Source organism: Cavia porcellus, unplaced genomic scaffold (assembly GCF_034190915.1).
Source record: "Cavia porcellus strain 051 isolate PalLab524CR breed Dunkin Hartley unplaced genomic scaffold, mCavPor4.1 scaffold_6, whole genome shotgun sequence".
NCBI classification, from domain to species: domain Eukaryota; kingdom Metazoa; phylum Chordata; class Mammalia; order Rodentia; family Caviidae; genus Cavia; species Cavia porcellus.
In genome coordinates, this window is record NW_026947489.1 from 2,064,528 (window position 1) to 2,086,750 (window position 22,223).

Below are 22,223 nucleotides of genomic sequence, written 5' to 3' on the forward strand. Positions count from 1 at the left end.
TGTAACTCATTAGCACTTGAGTGTGCTGGCTTTTGGGGCTGCTTCCTGCAGCAGGTGTGTGCTGCTAGCTTTATTTCTACTGTTTCCCGTCACTTGGCTATTGAACTACTAAAAGATCACTGAGCGCTGTTATCTGGCTTGCTTTGTCCTAGCTACTTGGGATATGTCAGTGAACAAAACCAGATGAGAAGGTGAAAAATAGAGTCCTGTCTTTGAGTGTATAGTCTTGCTTTCTAAAATTTGTCAGTTTAGTGAGTTTAGATATCTGTAATTGAATTTGTTTTCATAAACATGAATTTGAGCATGTGTTCATAACATTAGCTATTTGAGTTTCCTCTTTATTAATTTCTGTATTTCTATTGGATGCTTGGTATTTTTGCGATAAAATACAGTAGTTTCTTTGTATGTTTATATTGGTTGTAGATATTGTAACATAATATTTGGTCTCTTACCATTTCTGACACATTTCTGAAATTTAGTGTTTTGAGTGGACAAGGTGGTAGGACCATCGTGTTGTAATCTGTGATGTTAGTCCTTTTCTAACTGAGTAGATTTCTGGAACATTTGCCATCTGTGGAATGCTGACTGTCTCACCAGTGATGACTGGTGCCTGGGAGCCTCTTCATAGCTTCAGTATAGGGACCAGTGTAGCTCAGGGGCAAAGTGCTTGTCTGCATACCCAGAATGTGGGGTTCCATCCCCTGCACTACAAAAGCAAAAAGCAGAAGCAGAAGAGGATGGGTGTGATCTGGCTGTGAAGAGCAAGGCCCCTTTAGAAGGTTGGAATTTTCAGCCCCACCTCGCCCTCCTATCTCTCTCTCTTTTTTTTTTTTTTTTTTTTTTTTTAACATTTTGGGATTTTATTGAAGAAATAATTGGAAGACATCAAAGGATTATACAGAGGCAAGGCATACATTCTTCACAGGGACCACAAAAGGGTAATTTGACTGCTGGACTGAGACAAGAAAGCTGTGGGAACCTCTCTGCTTTTCACAGAAATGTCCTTCAGAGCTATTTGTTTTCTCTGAGTCCAAGATCCATCTCGGTGTCACGTATTGCACTTTGTTCTCAAAGCCCCAAACAGTTCTCAGCCTTTCTTTATCTTTTATGACTTTGTCATTTTTGAAACTGATTTTCTAGAATGTCCAGCCCATGAGATGAGAGATGATCAGGTTTTCTCACATTCAGATTCAGGTTATCCTTTTTTTTTCTTGGTCAGAAATGCCACAGAAACGTTATCATGTCCTCTGCTATGTGTCACATCAGGATGTGAATTTTCTATCAGTCTTGGGATGTTACTGCTGACACCTTGGTCGGTGTGGTGTTGACTGTGTTTACCTAGTTTCTTCGCCCTCCTATCTCAGGGGAGGGAGGGAGGGAGGGAGGGAGGGAGAGAGAGAGAGAGAGAGAGAGAGAGAGAGAGAGAGAGAGACAGAGAGAGACAGAGAGAGACAGAGAGAGTAGCATGAGGTGTTCGATTGCCGGTACAAGAAAATTCCTATGTGACATAGTTCAGAGAATGTACAGATTGGTGAGCACCTGTATGGGAGCCTCCAGTTCCATGAGACCCTTCTTAACAACATCCTGCCTCATCTTAGCTTTGTGTCCCTTGTAATGTCTTCCACAGTAGACTGAGAATAGTATGTGTTTTGGGGTTGTTGTAGTTGTCCCTGTGATTTCACTGAGTTTGTACTTACCTATAGTCAGCCTTTGTCTGACAGTATTAAATGGGAAGTTCCAGAAATAAACAATTCATGTTTTTTGTTGTTGTTTTTGACACAAGGTCTCGCTGTGTAGTTCAGGCTGGCCTTGAATTCCCTATGTAGGCCAGGGTGGCCTCCAGCTCACAGTACTGGTTACAGGTCTGCACCATCATGCCTGGCCAATTCAATGAGTTTTAAATTGCGTGCTGTTCTGATGGGTGGGATGTACTCCCACACCACTTTACCCTGATGGGAATCATCCTTTTGTGTACTGAAGCCCACCTGTTAGTCACTGGCTGGTCTTGGTTGTCAGATTGATGTAGGCTGATGGTAGTGCTTGTGTTCAAGGAACTGTGTGCCAGCCTAATGCTGCTGTACCGTGCCTGTGCCATTCACCTCTCTGTCATTTCATTGTGTGGGCATTGCGTTGTCTTATATGTCGCAAGGAGACTGAAGATTGCGTAAAAATACTTTGTGAGACAGACTATTGTCACATAGCTTTTATTAAAATAATTGTTTTCTTAGTTACTGTTAATATTTTACTATGTTTATTTATACATTAAACTTAACACAGGTATGTATAATGTGTAGGAAAAAGCCTGTGTTGGATTTGTATCTGTCTGTGATTTCAGGCATCCTTGGGAGGTCTTGGAATACATCCCACACGGGTAAGGACGTTTATGTATACAGACTAGCAAATGTGTGGAGTTGTTGTGGGAGCATCCCTTTGTAGCTCAGCCAGACAGGAGTTGTGGTAACCTGGAGGCCGCCTCCCCCTTACTAGCCTCTGACATGGGGGCAGTCTTGTGAGCCCAATCTCGTAATCGGTGGGTGTGAGCTAATGCCAGGGAGTGGTAGAGTTGAACTGGGTTGTTGGATGTGCATGGGTGTTGCAGAGAATTGGAGCGTGCTAGCTGTGAAAACCCACACATGTGGTGTCGAGGGGTTGTGAGGAGCATAGTATCCTTAGAGATTTTTAGGGATCCTAGTGTTGTGAGTGAGTTATGCCAGTGATGTAGACCAGACATGTGTCTTTTCACAGTGTCAGGGTTTATTGAAGAACAATAAATTCTTGAGCAGTGTCAATTTATCAGCCTTATCAGACCAAGTACCCAACAGTCACTTGGTAGCCAATAAGCTGAGCTTTAAAATTTCAATCTAATTTTGGGTTGTTTTTGTTTTTTTTTTTTTGAGACCGTGTCTCATTGTGTAGCCCCGACTGGCCTCAAACTTGGAGTGATCCTCCTGCCTCAGTCTCCCTTCCAAGTGCCGGGATTACAGGCATGCACTATTACTCCTGGCTAAAATTCTAGTCTTAACTTCGAGAATTTGTAACTGTTACATCCCATTTGATGCAGTAATATGTGGAGGTTATAATGTGGCTAAGGAGGGTTAACAGTGGTGGCAGGATTGAAGAGGAAGAACTGAAAGCAGGCAGAGTCCACCAAGAAGTGAACAGTCACTACAGGTGGCCAGATAAGATTACAGACCGGGAGGGGTTCTCCCAGGGGAGTGGACATTACAGACTCAAGGGGTTCTTCCAGGGGAGCAGAGGATTGGAGAGTGCAGAGTTGGGTCACTGGCCTCTGTCTGGAGGCAGGCAGTTCTAGTGAGCTACTCAGATGGGGACATGTGGCCACTGAAGCCAGGGATTGAGCGCCAGGGTTCCCCGCTGTGTGGTCTGATGGGACGGCTCTATGCACCCTATGTGGATGCTCCTCATTTTATGTGATCCGGGGCAGGGCCCGCGTTGCTTGCTGGCCTGGTGTATCCAGTGAGCTTTGGGCCAGTTTATCTGGCACAGTTTGAGTATGACCTGTGTCTGTGTATCTGATTTAATTTGATGCATTTATAGCTGGCATTTTTTGTTTTTTAAATTTTGAGACAGGTCTTGCTATGAGTTCAAAGTGCGTTTGAACTCCCTGTGTAGTCCAGGCTGACCTCAACCTGTAGCAGTCCTCCTGCCTCAGTCTCCCAAGTGCTGGAATTACAGGTGTGTGCCACCATACCTGGCAGGTGGCAATTTTTATAGCAAAATTGATGCAGAAGTTTATGATTATGCTGTGCAACTGGGAGTTACGGTTTCGTTGTTGTTGTTAAAGTTTGATGTGCCCAACATCTGGTGACTATTTGTACCTACGAGGTAACGAGTCATTTTGTCACAGTGTTTCTCCTCAAAGTGGAGCAAACGCCTGTTCTGTGAAATGGAGTCACTCCAGGTGAAGGGCACAGCCTAAAAGCTGCTGTTCTGCTTTACTGTTTACTGTTCATACTCCTAATATGTCATCTCTTTCACAGATTTATGTGTATGTGTAATGTATTTTTGGGGTTGGTGCTGGGACTGAATTTAGGGCCTTGACATGCTAAGCACATGCTCCATCACAGATCTCCATCCCGATTAGATATGTTTTTTTTTTTTTTTCTCCTGGTACCAGGGATTGAATTTACGGCCTCATGCTCGCCAGGCAGGCGCTTGTGCCACTGAGCTAAATCCCCGGCCCTCTAGATATGTATTTCTAAGCCTACCTTTTTTTCCCTTTCCCTTCTGCCTCCCTACCCCTCCCCTTTTCTCCCCTCTTCCAAGTTGCCCTTTGAACCTATGATCTTCATAATGAGCTATATCCAGCCCTTTTTAATTTATTTTGAGATAGGGTCTTACTAAATTGTTAAGCTGCCAAGGCTGGATTCCTGCCTCAGCCTCTGAAAGTGCTAGGATTATAGGCATGTGCCATCCTGCCTGGCTAAATTATGGGATTTATACAATTATTTAGTAAGTGCCTTTATGGCATGGTTTATTTATATTTCCAAGTTAAAATTCCTTCGGTCTTCTCTTCAGTTTTTATGTAAGGAATTTTGTGGCAGTTCTTGACTGCAACTTTGTGGTGGCTTAAGGTCATTGTTTTCAGCTTTTCTTTTGCCCCTTGTTGCTCCTGAAGTATGCTGTCAGTAGCAGTGGCCCTGGATAGTGGTGGTTCTCAGTTGCCAGTGGAGGAAGGCATTGTACTGTAGGGTCAAAAATTCAGTGCAGAATATAGAAATGTTCTTTCTACCGTGAATCTGGGCAATTGGAAGTCACTGTACTAAAGTGATTAGTGTGAAATGCAGGTGGATAAATTATTAAAGGCTAAATTTTTTAGTTGCAAAATCCAACAGAAAATTGATAGGATATCATTTATTTTTTTGGTGCTGGAAGTTGAACTCAGGATCTCCTGCTTGCTGGGTAGGTACTGCACTGCTGAGCTATATCCCCAGACCCCTACTTTTCATTTTGAAAAGTTTAAGTGATACATTGGTTTCTTTACATTGATCCTTTAATTAAGAAGTAAGTATATTCATTATTACTAAAAAAATTACACTGAATTGGTTATAGTTGATGTATTTTTCTTTTCTCTTTTTAAAAAATCATTAACTATTCAGTAATATGTGTTACAACTTGCCGTTTGGAGGAGGAGTATTTACCAAGTGACTGACAGATGTAAGCATGTTTGTTCTCTAGATGATGGTGTTGATACCCAGAGTGGAGCAAAGAAGGAAGATCTCAGTGACAAAGAGAAGAAGGATGATGAAGAAGCCCCTGCGCCTGCCTTGAGAGCCAAGTCCATCCTGGAGAGCTGGGTGTGGGGCCGGCAGCCAGGTGTGTGCCCCTCGCAGGCAGCGCCGGCTTTGGGAAAGCTTGTCCAGCACCACTTTTTGAGCACTGTAGTTGGATTGCTTTGCTTATTCATGTAATTTTACAAAATTCAGCTTAAATGCTTTTGACACTGTGGTAGAGGACATATAACGTAAAACCTAGTAGTATCCCCGTTGTGAGGCTGTGACTCTTTGGCACTAACTCTGTTAACATGGTGCTATAGTTTCACCACGTTCATTTCCATCATCTCACAGCGTTGGAACTCCTTGAAGCTGCCTCCTAAAACAGTACTCTCGCCCCACCCAAGCGGCCACCTTTTACTTTGTTTTTGTTTTTTGAGACAGCCTTTCATTGTGCAGTGCAGACTGGCTTTGAGTTCACTTTGTGGTCCAGGTTAGAGTTGAATAGTCCTCCTGCCTCAGCCTCCTGCGCCCCTACGTCAGGCCCACCCTTCTCTTTTGTTCTGTATGCACTACACTGCTCTAGCATTGTGTCTGGCTTCTTCGCTTAGTGTAGCTAGAGGATTTGGTCACATTGTGCCTGTGTCAGATTTTTCTTTCTTTTAAAGAGTGAAAGATGCTGGTGTGTGGCACATGCCTATGATCCCAGCACTCAGGAGGCTGAGGCAGGAGGATTGCTGTGAGTTTGCAGCCAGCCTGAACTGCATAGCGAGACCCTGTCTTCCCCACCAGAAACTTCCAAAAAGGCTAAATAGTGTACCTTTGTGTTTGTGTCCTGTGCTGTGTTTGTTCACTGGTTAATGAACACTTGGACTGCTTTCGGCTTTTGCTTTTTGTGAGCTTTACTGATGTGGACATTGGTTTACAGTGGGCTGTTTGAGTCTCCCATTCTTTGTTTATATACCTAGCAGTGGAATTGCTGCATACTGTGGTGATTTTGTATTTAACCTTTGGAAGACCCATTAAGCATTTTCCACAGAGGCTTTGCCATCTTTCATTTTCCCAGCAGTGGGCCAATACTGTTTAATGTCTCCACCCCTGGCCACTATGTTGCTTTTTCCTTTTTGGAGAATAGCCACTGTAATGAATGTGAAGTGATATCCCTGTTTTTGACTTGCATTCCCTAATGATTATGGTGTTGGGTGTCTTTTTATGTATTTATTGGTTGTTTATGTTCTTTGGAGAAATGTCTATTTAATTCGTTGGCCCATTTATGAATTGGTTTTTTATTCGGTAGTGGTTCGTTTTAGTTGAATTTTTATAGTCATTTATTCCTTATATTCAGGCAAGTAAAACTCATGTTTTTATTCTTTGCTTCTCACTTTATCTTTAATTTTGTGTTTCCTAATGTTTGATGCATTTTTATCTCAATTTTGTTGTTAATGCTGGGGGTTGGACCCAGGACCTTGTGCATGTGTAAGCAAATGCTCTGCCACTAAGCTCTACTCCTGACTCATGGTTTTTTTTTAAACATACAGGATGTGCAGGTAAACAGAATTTTTTTGTAAAAATCTATACATAATAAAGTGGAAATTATGCTTGGCCGCCTATGCTAGTTGCAGTTTTCTCCTTAGAATTAATGGCCACTATTAATTTGATGTACACATTTTTTTCTTAGACGGATGTACATATAAATATGTGTATTTAAATTGAATTTGCATCTGGGGTTAATAACAGCGATCTACCTGGGTAGGGTTGTTTTGGGATGAGGAGAGTGGGTCAGGTAAAGTGCTTACTGTGTTGTCTAGAAGGTAACAGTTAAAATGGAAATTGACTGAAATGTGTCTTGTATTATATTTCTTTTATCTATCGTGTTAGAACTTATCAATTCAGTTTTTTTCCAAAGAGCCAGATGTTGGCTTTATTGATCCCCCCTCCCATTGTTTTCCTTTGCATTGATTTTTGCTTTAATCTTTGTTGCTTCAAGTTTTTCTTCTGCTTGTTTTGATTTTGTTTGCTCTGTTTTTTCTAGTTTCTTAAGGTAGAGGCTAGGATCATTGATTTTTAGATCTTTTGTCTTTTCTAACTTAAAGGAGTCAGAGCTGTAAATACCCTCCAAGCAGTGCTTGCCCAACAGATTTAGAAATAGCCTTTCACTTTCATTTAAGAGAAGAAAAAAAATGCATTTTGAGATAGAACATCATTATGCAGCCCGGGCTGAACTGAAGTCATTTTGTAGAACTTGCAGTCTTCTGCCTCTCAATCAGAGTATTTTCAAACTTCTCCTTATAATTTTTCCTTTAATCCATTTATTATTAGAAGTGTGTTACTTTCCAAATATTTGGAGCCTTTCAAACATTAGGATTACAAATTTTTTTTTTGTTGTTTTGTCTTTTTCCTTTTTATCGGTACCGGGGATCGAACTCACGACTGCCTGCTTACAAGGCAGGCGTTTATGCCGCTGAGCTAAATCCCCAGCCCCAGGATTACAAATTTTGGAATTGGAGGCAGGAAACAGGAGTCTGAACTAAGGCCTTGTGCACACTTGGTGGCTGCTGTGCTGTTGAGCTACATCCCCAGCCCTGATGATTACTAATTTAATTTAGTTGGAGTCAGAAAACATACTTTCTATGATTTTGTTCCTTTTAAATTTTCAGACTTGCAGTAAGATCTGGATATAAACTACCTTGTTGAACATTTTCTGGGTACTTGAAAACAGTGCCTATTTTGCTACTGTAGGAAGTTTAATAAGGTCAGGTTGTTCTTGGCTTGGTCAAGTATTCTTTTTTTTTTTTTGTGCCAAGGAGTGAACACAATCTTGCACTTGCCAGGCAGACACTGTGCCTTCCTGGTTGGCCAAATGTTCTTAACTTGAAATAATTTTTTGGCTGCTTGTTCTCCACCTTCTTTGGAGAGAACCAGAATTGATGCACAAGATTAGGTTCTCATATCAAGCTGACTTGAGTTAGAGCTTAGTACTGTCCCTAGTTAGCTAACTAGCTTTGAGGGTCTGGGCAGTGGTACAGGCAGAGCAGGGAGAGATGTGGGACATACTGTGTTGCCTTCGGATTTGCCCTTTTGTGCAGCCCAGTGTTTGAGATCCATTCTCTCAGCACGGGGTACAATCATTTCACCCTTCATCCGTGTAACAGTTCTTTATAGACTCTTTAGTTTTAAGTAGCTGGAAGACAGTGATGTGAATGAACATAGTTCAAAGGACTCTGGTCTTCCAGTGAAGCCTAGATCCACCTAACAATAAAGACAGAGTCACACAGTAAATGAGGTTACCTCCCACCAGCCTCTCCGCGTAGTGGGTAAGAGCAGGGCCTGCAGTAGCCGTGTCCTGTCCAGTGCTGTCCACGAGGACCACAGTCCCTGGCTGAAAAACCTGGGCTGGGAATATAGCTCAGTGGTGTAGCACCTGCCTGGCAAGTGTGAGGTACTGAGTTTGATTTCTGGTGACCCCCAAAACACACACACACACACACACACACACACACACACCCCACAACCTCAGACAGAAGCCAGGAGTGGTGGCACACATGTATAAGCCCAGCCCTCGGGAGGCGGAGGCCAGTGAGGGGTGGTGGGAGGTAGCTTTTGATATTGAAGGCCGGGGGTAGCATCTCACTGTTGCGACTGGACATGCTGCCCCATGGCACCTGTGGTAGGAATGAGGCACTGTCCTGGGCCTCTCTGGAGTGGCGAGATGTGTCCTTAATGCCATCTCAGATGTCTGCTCTCCCGTGGAAGGCATATTCAGATGATTGGTGGCCAGAAGACCATCGCATGGCATCTGTGGGAGATTGGTAGGGGTGTGGCATTGCCAGTCGGGGTCTGAGGCTTTTCAGCCAGTGTCCATGGGCCTTGTGTTGTTGGTAGGCACTGGATAGAACGTGGCTACTGTGGGCCCTGCTGTCACCACACCATCTGGGGAGTGCCTGTTGGGGGCTGGTGGGAGTGACCTTCACAGTTCCACTGCTCTTTCACCATCTTTTCTAGTAGGTGCATTTGGGCTTAACTGGAAGACCAGTTAGAATTATTTTCACTCATGTCACGGTCTTCCAGCTGTTTAAAAAAATATTTTCTTCAATGACTATTTCAGACATTTACAAAGGTAAAATGATATAATGAAGCTTCAGTTACTCATCACTTATTGTAACTACTTAATGCTGCTCTAAAATTGTCTCTTAACTAGTTGGAGAAGTAGCTTGGTGGTAGAGTGCTTACCTAGCATGTGCAAAGCCCCTGGGTTCAATTCTCAGCATTGCTAACCAAACAAAAATTAAGATATCCCCATAACTATTATCTTTTATGAATCATGCGTGCTGAGTGATTTTTTTTTTTTCTTTTGAGACAGGGTCTTGCTATGCAGTTCAGGTTGGCCTTGTACTCATGGCCTTGAATTCACAGTGATCCTCCAGCCTCAGCCTCCTGAGTGCTAGGATTAGAGGCCTGTGCCACCAAGCCATGCTGAGTAATTTTTGGAAATAATTGTTTTTATTTTGAATTTAGTTTCATTACAGGAAAATGAATTTCATTTTCTGTCTAGGAAATATGCTGCTGAAGATAGACTTCATAGTTTTGTGTGAACAACTTTTACATATTTATGGAGAGGCAGTATGCCATGGTAGCCAGGAGTGGTCTCTATCGTATGCTTTACTTCTGTGTGTGACCTTGGGCGGTTACTTAGCTAAGTTTCCTTATTCATAGAAAGGACGCATAGTACTGCCTCCTGATACTTGGTATTGCTGTGCTTGGTATTTCTGGCTCACTGTGTCGGGAGGGTTTCCTGTCCCGTAGTTCTCCACTGTTTGAGCATTGCAAGCCAAAGCCGCTCACAGGTGGCGCTTTCCTCACTGGTTTCTCCAGATGTGAAGGAGCTGAAGGAGTGCCTTTCTGTGCTGGTGAAGGAGCAGCAGGCGCTGGCTGTGCAGTCGGCCACCACCGCCCTCTCAGCCCTGAGGCTCAAGCAGAGGCTGGTTATCCTGGAGCGCTACTTCATCGCCCTGAGCAGGAGCGCGTGTCAGGAGAGTGTCGGGGTGAGGTGGAAGAGCATCAGTGTGGCTCAACCTCCCGTGGACAAGAAAAGGTAACGAGGCACAGGGAGGGCCTGGGAGGGACAGCTCACTGGACAGTTCACACTGCTTGTCTACTCCTAGAGTAACAGATAGTGTTGCATATTCTGGGCATTATTTTTTAGTTTTTTAAAAATTTCTTTGGTTTTTTGAGACAGGGTCCCCCTGTGTAGTTCATGCTGGCCTTGAATTCACTGTGTAGCCCAACCTGGCCTTGAGCTCATAGAGATCTTTCTGCCTCAGCCTCCTAAATTCCGGGATTACAGGTGTGTGCCACCACACCTGGCTATGTCATTATTTAAGATTTTTTTCCCCCTCAGTAACTGTAGTAGCCACAGGTTTAGATCTAAGACTAGATTTGAAAATGGAATCTCAACATTGTATCCGTTTTGCTTTCTTTTGCTGCTGTGTAGGGAATAGTTACAGCATGTTTTGTGCCTCAGTAGTTTAGATATTTCATTTCTTCCCTTTTCTGATCTATTGTTTTACTACGAGACGCACTTCCAGGCATACAGTTTTTAATTTGTTGATATCTGGTAATACATCTGCAGACTTCCTCTGAGGATAACCAACAGCCACTAGAATATCTAAGCCTTGTGTCAGATTTTATTTTTTCTCAGATGTAGCTATATGCAAACTTTTGTCTTTAGACGCCTGGGTTACCAGGGGAACTCATATTTCATGTGGTTGGCAGGTGGCTTTATTTGGTTACAGTAATAGTGACTTTTACTCCCCAAAGAGCCCATCTGCAGACAGAAGGCAGAAGGAAGCCCAGGAAATCCACCTCATCTTGCCACCAGAGATGAGAATGCTAACAGTAATATATTTTTCTTGCGTTTTTATTTTTCAGTCTATTTGAAATCCTGTTACATGCTGTATCTTGCCTATCATTTTAAGTAAACAAAGGCAAGTAATAGCGGAGGCTTGTGCCTATTTTGTAAAATAGCTGGTGGGATGACTCGTTCCTTCCTTCTTTCCTTCCCTCCCACCCTCCTTCCCTCCCTCCCTCCCTCTCTCTTTCTTTCCTTCCCTCCCTCTCTTCCTCCCTCCCTCTCTTCCTCCCTCCCTCTCTCCTTCCCTCCTTCCTGCTTGCCTCCCTCCCTTTTCTCCCTTTTTCGCTTTTCTCCTTCCTTCCTTTTTTCTTCCCTCGCTCCCTCCCTCCTCCATGCCTCCCTCGCTCCCTCCCTTCCTGGGTGTGGTCAGTGATTGGAGGGCTTCCCTTGTATGCAGGCTCAGTGCTGGGAGTCTCTATGTGATCTGTCTGTGTCGGGTCAGACGGATCCATTGCCCATAGTGCAGAAGAGCCTGGGTGAACAGCTGAGTTCTGTGTTCTCTTTCCTTTATAATGGAGCCAGTTTTGATGGATGAAGTGGACTGTATCTTTCACTAAAAGAAGGAACTTCTAAAATTAAAAACACTATGTTATAAGATAATTGTGGAGTCACATGCAGTTGTAAGAAACAGTGCGGAGTCCTGCTTTTCACTTACTTTCCTCCAATTAGTTGATTGAAAAACTGGATCGTACTAGACAGTGAGGACACTCACTCTGAAACACTACCTGTATTGCTCAGGCAGGTTTCCTCAGTTTTACATGACCTCAACTGTGTGTTTCTTTGTAGTTAAAATTGCTTGTGTAGACTAGTGCAGAGCAATCAGTTGCAGCCTGGGGAAATATCCAAGGGCTGTGTTTATCCGCACCAAAAAATAAAAAGCCCATGGTACAGATTGAGCAGTTCTTTCTTACACCACGCAGTTTGGGCTGTAGGGCTCTTTGGCTGGTGGCAAGGTATCTGGTGTGCCCACTTACCTTTTCCTCCTCTGCCCACCTTAGCTCCTGCAACCACTACTCTCTAACTTCCTGAGATTGGCTTTTCACTTAGTGTCATTCCCTTGAGATTCTTCTCATTTGTTGTACCTATTGTAGCTGAGAATGGTCAGGGTACAGATGCACCACGGTTTTCTCCCCCAGTTTGGGATATAACAAATGAAACTCCCTTGACTGTTCATGCAGAGGGTTTTGTGTGCACGTTAAGATTCCTTGGTGGTAAATGTCGAGGAGTGCAGTTGCTGGGTCTTGTATTTAGGTATACGACTACCCTGAAGTACACTAATGTAAGAGATTGCCACACTTGTTTTCCAGATTTTGCACAAGTTATGTATGAGTGATCAGCTTCTCTGCATCCTTGTCAGCACTTGGTTTTGTCCCGTTTCTTGTGATAGATGTGAGGTGATACCTTTGAAATTTTTGTGGATTTCCTTTCCTCACTTCTCAATCTACTGTGTGGTGGTATAGTTTACATTTTTGTGCAGCTGGCTGTGGGCTAATTGACTGTTGTGGATGGGGAGGGTCCACAACCAGTTTTATTTTTTTCTTGAACATCTGTATGATGAAAAGCCACTTACTGGCCCATTAGTTGTTCTTATGCTATGTAGGCTGAGGGATCCTGGGCCTTCTTGGCGAAGGGTAGCCGGGCCCAGTGTGTCTGCTTTCTCCAAGGGCAGAAGTTGGAGCAGCCCTCCCAGCTTCCCGCTTAGCACAGGGCTTTCTGCTTTAAGGACTGTATGTCCCATGATGTGCTCTAACTTTGTAATGCAGTACATATAAATATCTATCTATATATATATAAGTTAGAGTAACTATATATAGTTATATATATATAGATATATATATATCTATAGATATATATCTATATATATAAGTTTTTTAAAAAAATGCTGTTATCTGCATTTAATAGAAAGAAAGTTGTAGTCCGCTGATATAAATAGCTTACCTAAGGTCACGTACATAGTAAGTAGCAGAGTAGAAGTTGAAATGACATCTGACTCCCTGGCACCAACTTTGTGATCTCAAATATGGTGCTGCTTTTTGTTAGGTAGGAGTCTTTTTTTTTTTTTTTTTTGAGACGGGTCTCACTATGCAGTTCAGGCTGGCCTTGAGCTCACTTTGTAGCCCAGGCTGGTCTCGAACTGGCAACGATCCTCCTGCCTCAGCCTCCCGAGTGCTGGGATTACAGGCGTGAGCCACCACGCCCAGCAATAGGTAGGAGTCTTAAAACAAGCTAAGATGATCAAAAACTACCAGAATTTAAGTCTGCAGGTATTCTTAAAAACAATAGTTTCCTTGGAAGAATATGAACTTACTTTAACAATGTTGATAGAATAATTAGGGCTTCTACAAAAGGAACTGGTGAGCCATAAACCTAAACTTTGTTTTGGTTTTGATCTGACTAGTTTTGACTGCTTCCAAAAAATCAGATTTACCTTCAAATTGATGACTCTACCATCATTTTATCAAGCCTCTTTAAAAAGGTGTGGTAGGAATCCCATGTACTGTAGATAATTCTAAAGCAGTTGTTCTAAACATACTCTAAACTTGAAGCATTGCTTTTGAACTTAAAAATTTTTGTTTCTTGGTACTGGAGGTTGAACCCAGGGCACTTTTCTTGTTAAAGGAAGGACTGCTGCTTCCTGGGCACCAGTGGCCTTCCCTAGGCAGCCAGCAGGTAGTCTTCTAGCAGTCTCCATTCACTCTTAGGGTGCAGGGGAGTCCATGGAGCAACCTACGAGACCCAGCAACTCTCTGAACCCTACATTTTCACTTCTGGTGTAGTGTCACCTTGTATCTTGAGAACATCATCCTGTGCCCTGAATTGTTTCTAGTAATATTTCCCCTGGTTATTATTACTATTGAGTTTTTAGTAGATATGCTACATACTTGTGTGTGAAACAAAATTAACTTGCTGTAGTTTACATTGTACATGCATTTTTGTATTCTAGCCTTTTTTCTGATTTTTGCAAGGTAATTTTTGTGACATACCATTCATACAACTTTTTTGCAAAATGCAAAATGAAACTATACCATGTTAAATTAACATTTCTAAGTAGGTAAGAAATTTAAAAAGCCTCTGAGGATGGTTAAGCACTATATCCAGAAAGGAAGCTCTGCGGGTGGGAGAAAGGCAGTAAGACCTTTCTAAAATACCAGTGATTGGAAGTGAGAGCAGCCGTGGGGGAGGTCCCTGATGTTGCATTTGTTCTCTGTTCTCTTTCCCCATTTGTATATTTACATGTTGATTGTTTAGTTATTGTTGGCTTCCCCCCAACTAGAATGTAGCTCCCTGTGGTGGTTTCACGAGCATTTTCCTAATTCTTTGTAAATACATTTCCTTTTTCTCAAAGAGAAAACTTTCCTTTTACAAAAGACCTTCCATAAAAGATTTAAAAAATGAAACTAAAACTCAGCTCTGATCCTCTATCTAAAGAAAAACATTGGGTGTGTTGTGGTCCAAATCCTCCCATATTATTTATTATTTTATTTTGGTATTTCGCAGTCCTGTGACTGGGCAGTTACGCTCCTTACCCCTCTGTGTATCTGCAGCTCCCGGCCCACAGGCAGAGGTGTAGAAGGACTTGCTAGGGTTGGATCCCGAGCAGCGCTTTCCTTTGCCTTTGCATTCTTACGAAGAGCCTGGCGGTCAGGTATGTGTGTCACCCATGTCTTCTGCTCCACTGAGACATCAGGAGATTTACCCTCCATGGTCAAGTCTGCAACCATTGTCCTTGGAGTGACCCTGTGTGCCTTCTGGGTCTCAGTTTCATTGTTTGTAAAACAAGAGGCTGCAGAATATTTGACTGTAGGACTATGTTTAAAAAGAAAAGAAAAAAGTGCGTGTGCAACTCTTCCCTCCTACTTCCCTTCCCAGCCTCAGAAATCACCCACTGTGCAAGAGCAAGGTGTTACACAGGTTGAGCATACTGGATCTAAACATTTGAAATATGAAATGCTCCAAAATCTTAAATTATTGACACTGAAATGACCCTGCAAATGGAAAATTCCGCACTTGACCTCATGCGAAGGGTTGCAGTGATAATGCAGGTGCATAAAAACCTTGCGTATAGTTACTTTCAGGCTGTATGTATAAGTGTATATAGAGCAAATAACATTCATGTGTAGACTTTGAGTCTCATTTATTTCCAAGAGGTCTCAGGATGTTTGCAAATATTCCGAAATCTCCAGAATAACTGAAACTCAAAGCACTGCTGGTCCAGGCATTTCAGATGAGGGATATTCAATCTCTGTTGCCTACTTCAGTGTCATCAAATGCAGAATTGGCTTTGAGACAGCTTTGTGAGAGTTGAGTCTGTTAAATGGGGGCTCGGATAGGGGGCAGTAGAAAGGGGTGCTGTCCAGTCAGCACTGGCTGAGGGTAGGGAGCTCCTCTCACTGAAGGTATGCCTAGGTGAGGACGCGGACCTGTGCAGCGAGCTGTTGCAGGAGTCCCTGGATGCCCTGCGAGCTCTGCCCGAGGCCTCCCTCTTCGATGAGAGCTCCGTCTCCTCTGTGTGGCTGGAGGTGGTGGAGAGAGCCACCAGGTTCCTCAGGTCCGTCGTGACAGGGTGAGTTGTCTCTTCATACCTTCCTGCAGGAATCTTGCACTGTGCTCCAGTCTTATTCCTAGCCGCTCTCTGTGGTTAAGAAACCTAGTAGGTCGGTTTCTTACCTTCGCTTCCAAGGCATGCTCAGCTCTCCGATTCCATGCTTTTGATCCTCTACTTTTTAGATGATTTGTGATACTCTGATCCAGCCCAGGAAGCTATCCCATTGAATGGGATGGAAAATGACAGATGCATTTGTTATTTTTGTATTTAATGATTCAGTGTAAATGGTTTATTTTTTTAACATTATGAAAGATTGGCAAAGTCAGTCCTTCTTGCATGCCTCTTGGTAATAGTTACAGACCACTGTACTTAGGGACAGGCGGTGTTCAGTTTGTAGTCTTGATAGATAGTATGGGAAAGGGCAGCTGCTGTGTAAGACCACAGCCTGTAAGCTGATGCTGGGGGAGGGCTCAGTGGTAGAGTTTTTGCCTAGCATGTGTGAGGCCCTGGGATTGATCATCATCGTCCTTCCTTCTCCGCGCCTTTAACACATGGGCTTTGCGAGGTGTTTAAAATCCAGAGTATAGCATGAAACCGCTCTTTCAGTTTTTAAAATGTGAATCATTGTAAGGGGAAATAAGAACTCTGGTCTTGAATGTTACACATTTTTGTTAGGGTTTTTGAATTTGTCTCAAAGTCGAAGCATATTTAAACATTTTTCTACCCACATTTTGAGTAATGATGACATTTTGTGCTTCAGAAATTTAGAGTGTGTTTTCAGTGTAATATAATATCTCTTTAATACTTTCAATAAAAATATATCTTTGGGGGTGGGGGTGTAGCCGAGTGGTAGAGGTTTTTCTTAGCATGTTGGAGGCTGTGGGCAATCTCTGCATAGCTTGTACCCCCCATGCCTTTCTACATTAAACTTCTTTAAAATCTCTGAGTAAATTTATGTAGCAAACCTCAGAAACCTGATTCTGAATATTAAATATGTGTTTCCCTGGAAGAGAGAACATAATGAACGTGTGCATATGATTTTAAGTGTGCTGCCCTCAACAATATTGATGGCTTGCCTCAACTGCTCCCACTGTAGGGATGTTCATGGGACGCCGGGCACCAAAGGTCCAGGAGGTGTTCCCCTGCAGGACCAACACTTGGCCCTTGCCATCCTGCTGGAACTGGCTGTGCAAAGAGGCACGCTGAGGTGAGTGGCCCCAGGAGCTTCCTGAAGTGTGTGTGGCATTTGATTGAATCATTTGTGGCGGCAGCCCTTGTGTGGTCTTCTGTAGTCAGGGAATCATGTCGTAGCTCTCTTCTAAAGCCAGATCACATTATGCTTCTTGATTATCTTTTTTATGCTTAGCTGTTCAATCATTTATAACCTGTTTTATTTTTTTCTGCCTCTTAGTTTTTCTCAGGTAATTGTTTTTATTCCATTGATTTAAGATCCTAGAACATCCCTGTAGAAAGTATTATTTCGCTTTCATTTAGCTGTTTGTTTTTATTTTTTATGGCCCGTAGCAAAAAAGCTAATTTGTTTTTATTAGAGAATAAATATTTTTCCTCCTTTAGCCAAATGTTGTCTGCCATCCTGTTGTTGCTTCAACTGTGGGACAGTGGGGCTCAGGAAACAGATAATGAACGGTCCGCCCAGGGCACCAGTGCGCCCCTGCTCCCACTGCTGCAGAGGTTCCAGAGCATCATCTGCAGCAAAGATATGCCACAGACCGAAGAGGACGCACATGTAAGCATCGTGTGGCATCTGGCGTGTAGGGAGTTAGGCTGGGATAACAAGGCTGGAGTTGCACGTGCACGTGAGCATTGTCTTGGGAGGTGCTTGTATTTGATGACAGCTGAGAGTCAGGTGGGGCAGGCGTGGGAAGTCATATGTACATTACATTGACAAGGCAGAACATCTGTGGAGCTGTTGGGTTCTCCCATATGGCAGCAGGGCCAGAGTGAGCCATCGGCCCTGGACTCTGCTTTTGTGTGCCATGTCTTAAGTTGGAAGAGTTTGTCTTGACATGGGTCCTGTCTGCTGCCATGATGACCATGTTTGCTCACCACTGAGACCTTCAGGTGTGTGGGTCAGTGCCTCTCTTTATAGCAGCTGCCATTCTGTGCTTGGCTGTGAGGGGGAATGAATTTTAGATGCTGTGTTCATCTGTTTTGTATTGTTGTAGTGAAATATTCATGGGTTAGTCTTCTCTTTAAAGAAGAAAGGTTTATTTTGGCTCATGGTTCTTGAGGTACAAGGTAGAAGGCTATCTAGTGATGGCCTTCTTACAGCAAAGTCCTAGGTGGTACAGGGCATTGTGTAGCAAGACATGGGGAAGGTGTGTCTGTGTATGTCTGTCTGTCTGGTCTCTGTCTCTTTTTAGAAAGCCTCCAATATTCAGTGCCATGACTTTAATCATGATCACATCCAAAGATTTCGTCTTTCATTACTATGGTTGCCTCAAGTTTCTGTGCTCCTAATATTTCCTAATGGGGATTAAATTTCAACACAAGATCTTTTAGAGCTGCATATGGTAGTACATGTCTCTGATCCCAGCAGGAGGCCAAGGCAAGAGGATCTCAAGTTCAAACCCAGTGAGGGCATTTTAGTATGACCTTGTCTCAATTAAAAATGAAAAAGGCCTGGAGGTGTAGCCCAGAGCACAGGTCACACCATCTCCGTGAGGTCCGTCACCCGGTTTGTGTCTTGCAGTCCCCCTGCACCCTTTGCCAATGAGGAGGCTACGCTGGTGCAGGGGAAGGATGTCAGGCCCAGGCTGGAGCCTCAGGACTGTTGCTCTTTACAGTGCACGTTGGATTTTCTCATTCCATTATCATGCTTCAGCCTTACTTACCTGTTATTTGGCACTCTTAAGTGATAAGGCTCTTCTGCCTTTGGAACAGTTAGGACTGTGACTTAATTTGCAAATAAAATTAAGTGGTCTCCAAAGCAGGCATCATTTAGATTAAAATGAGAAGTTTTCGTTTTTAGCTGTCAAAGTGAAGTTGAGGTGCCATACTGTGTTTGTGGAGTCTGTTTTGTGTTCCTTCAGGGGTCTGGGGGAAACATACCTGTCCATATGATAATTTGGAAATGTAAGCCCTTTGGAGTCTGCGCATGGTGCTCAATGTATGAGCAATATAATAAATGCATGTGTACAATCAGTGTTGTGGGCATTTTAAGCAGGTATGTGCATGTAAAGATGGACAGTGTAATTGTATCGTCAGTATTTTCATTTGATGGCTAAAATGAAATTTACAGGTAATGCATAACTGAAGTATCAAATGTAAAAAGGGATTAGAGACTAATTGTGTTATTTACTTTTCTTTACCATTCTGAATATATTTGTTTGTTTTGCTTAATCCAGCTTTTATCCGGGCCTCTGAGTCCCAATGAGAGTTTCCTGAGGTACCTTACTCTTCCTCAAGACAATGAACTTGCCATTGATTTAAGACAAACAGCAGTGGTCGTCATGGCCCATTTAGACCGCCTGGCTACACCCTGTATGCCTCCTCTCTGTAGCTCCCCAACATCTCATAAGGTATGTACCAAAGTGACATTTCTGTCTTTTCTCGCAGTGCTGGGCATTGAACCCTTGGGCAGGCCGGGCAAGTGCTTTCTTGCTGAGCTGTACCCAGCCCCTTCAGCTAGTTAGTAGACTCCTAGGTTCTCAGTCTGTGCATATAAAAGATTCACTTCTTCTGTTATGAGTGGTGGGAACTGACTTATGTTTTTTTAAATCAGATTTTATTGGTATGTTTTATATACATAATGGTCACATTCATCATAGAGAATTTGTATCTGTACATGATATAACTTGATTCTTTTTTCCTCACTGCCTTAGCTTCTGCTGCCTTCTCCATTTACAAAAGCTTTATTTCCATTTTTTCCTTCTTTTCTTTCTTTTTTTACTTTTCCCTTTTTTCCTTTCCCCTTATCTCCTTCTCCATTTGAACCTGACTTTTTTTTTCTTTTCTCTGACTTAACATTTTTAAAACATGTTTATAACAGTTAAAGATGCTGTCAGAGTACGTGAGGAGCACAGGGCTTGAGGACCCAGACTGAGACCCCTAGAGAAGTGACCTTTGTCCACACAGCTGCAGCCTTTCTGCCTTCTGTGGGGAGATTCCAGAACTTTTTTTGGTGGTACTATAAATGATAGTGGTCAAGTCCAGGATCTTGCACATGCTAAGCATGCACGCACCCTGAGCTACATCCCCAGCCTAGGGCCTTTGTTGTATACTCTAAGCATGAGTTATCTTAGTGTGTCGTGTTGGTGAGCGTTACCATGACAGTGCAATTGTGCACTGTATATAGATGGTAATGGTAACAGTGATAGTAGCGCTCTGCCTGTGTGGAGGGTACGGCGAGTGCCAGCCACCAAGGGCCTCATGTGCGTGGTATTCTCCGATCATCATGACTTTGCCTCAGTGCATCCTTGAGAAAACCAGAATTTGGAATGTTCGTCAACTTTGTCTGGGTCATACAGAGTAATCCTGATTTTGAATCCAGGCTTCTTCTCTTTTTAAATATGAACAGTTACTTACTGAACTTCAGAGTTACATTTTGAAAAGTAAGCAGTGTAGCCGCATGGTTCAAATATCAAAGTTATATCCAAAGACACACTGTCACTCCCTCCTCTGACTTTCATTTAAGCCTTTGTCTTCACTGCTTATTTTCATTTTCGCAGCTGCCTTTCTAAGCTTTTGCTGCTCTCTGGAATGAACATGTATTTGTAGCATATTAGCTTATTATGTAGCTTATTCTTTTCATTGAATGTAAGGGCTAGGGAGCTTTCTATGTCAGACAGAGCTTTTCAGTTTTTAAATGTTTAGTATGCCATGTGTAGATGTATCTTTTTTTTTATTTTTTTTAAATGAGTCTCATTTTGGTGAACACTTACTGCCAGAATTTTGGTACCCAGACATTGCCACGGTGAATGTCATGGCACATGTGTTCCTGTGTGTGTGTGTGCAGGTGTGGGTGTCCGTACGTCTGAAGGATGACCCGGAATGGGCTTGTTATTGCCATGTTAGTTCTCTGCAGCTTGGTCCCTTGCACCCTGACCTGCAAGGATGTTTGTCTTCTAGCTTTGTGCTTAGACTCGTGAGATTTTGTCATTCATGGGACAAAATAATAGTCTGGTGTGGTTTGAGCTTTTAAAAATACATTGAAGAGCCAACTGTGTTATAATGAAGTACTATAGAAAAATAACCAGTTTTTTTCTAGTTAAATGAGGTAGTGTGAGATGTTCTTTTAATCAGCTGCTCTCTTTCCTTGCTTTGTTTCCCGCTTATAGTATGTTGATATTACTCTTAACGTTTTCTTGTTATAAAAAAATGTTTACTTTCTTACCTTACAGGGATCATTGCAGGAAGTCATAGGTTGGGGGTTAATAGGATGGAAATACTATGCCAATGTGATTGGCCCAATCCAGTGTGAAGGCCTTGCCAACCTGGGTGTCACGCAGATTGCATGTGCAGAGAAGCGCTTCCTGATCCTGTCTCGCAATGGCCGTGTGTATACACAGGCCTATAACAGCGACACTCTGGTAGGTGTTGTGGGCAGTGTGTACATGGTCTCTCCCACAGGTGCCACAGGGCCCACTCTTTCTTTATATCACTGGTCAGCATGTTAATTATGTATTATTAGGCATGTTTAATGATCTTTGTTGTTAGCATTATTGCTAAGACTTTGAGGTGTTAAGATCTGGAAATACTTACTGTGAAACCTGTTGTGATTCCAGTTTCTGTTTGTAAGTCATCTTGTTGTGTATAAGCTCATTTACCCTTGGGGCCAGCTGAGTGAGTCTGATGGGCTTGATGGTACCTTGGGACATGCGTGGTATCGCTGGGCAGAACTGTGTGTCACTTGCCCAGGGGCAGCCTGTACTGTCTAGCCACCAGCACTGGCCATGCCTCACATGACTTAGAGTTGCCTGTTGTTTTGCTGATGTTGAGATGGATGGGCTGGAGAATTGGCCTAGCTGCTCTGAAGGCTCCTAGTCTTTGAGTAATGCAGGTTTATTCAAGACAGAGAAGTAAAAGGGAAGAGTCGTGCTCTTATCATTATTGTTAGACTAATTTTTTTCCTATTTTTATCCTTTTAGGCTCCACAACTGGTCCAAGGTCTTGCCTCCAGAAACATTGTAAAAATTGCTGCCCATTCTGATGGTCACCACTACCTGGCCTTGGCTGCCACTGGAGAGGTGTATTCCTGGGGCTGTGGGGATGGTGGACGGCTGGGCCATGGGGACACACTGTAAGTACAGCTTATTCCTGCAAGTTTGGCATTCTGTCCTGTATGGCCATGTCTACAACAAGATGGAAAAGGGTGTTTTCCATTTGCTCCAGGATGTAGAGCTCAGATAGAGAGGGTTACCATTGTGTGTCTACCCTTGAGGACTCCTCAGGAGCTTAGTCTGCAAGTAGAGGGTCTTGGAAATCAGCCCTTCTGCTCTCTCCCAGCTCCCAGCAGTAGCATCTCCTGCCACGTTTTCTAAAGCAAATCCACAGGCTGTCCCATCATTAA

At 43.1% G+C, this 22,223-nt stretch overlaps 1 protein-coding gene across 4 annotated transcripts in view; it reads left to right on the forward strand.

Annotated features, from left to right (window-relative positions):
- Herc2 (HECT and RLD domain containing E3 ubiquitin protein ligase 2) overlaps positions 1-22,223 on the forward strand; it is a 177,980-nt gene that overhangs the window by 26,206 nt on the left and 129,551 nt on the right. For all 4 annotated transcript variants that reach the window (XM_063249811.1, XM_063249813.1, XM_063249812.1 and 1 more), the window contains 9 exons: positions 5,200-5,337; positions 10,107-10,326; positions 14,691-14,791; positions 15,553-15,709; positions 16,788-16,898; positions 17,267-17,438; positions 19,060-19,233; positions 21,055-21,243; positions 21,802-21,953. In XM_063249811.1, the coding sequence (XP_063105881.1) occupies positions 5,200-5,337; positions 10,107-10,326; positions 14,691-14,791; positions 15,553-15,709; positions 16,788-16,898; positions 17,267-17,438; positions 19,060-19,233; positions 21,055-21,243; positions 21,802-21,953 (1,414 nt within the window). The remainder of the gene's footprint in view (positions 1-5,199; positions 5,338-10,106; positions 10,327-14,690; positions 14,792-15,552; positions 15,710-16,787; positions 16,899-17,266; positions 17,439-19,059; positions 19,234-21,054; positions 21,244-21,801; positions 21,954-22,223) is intronic.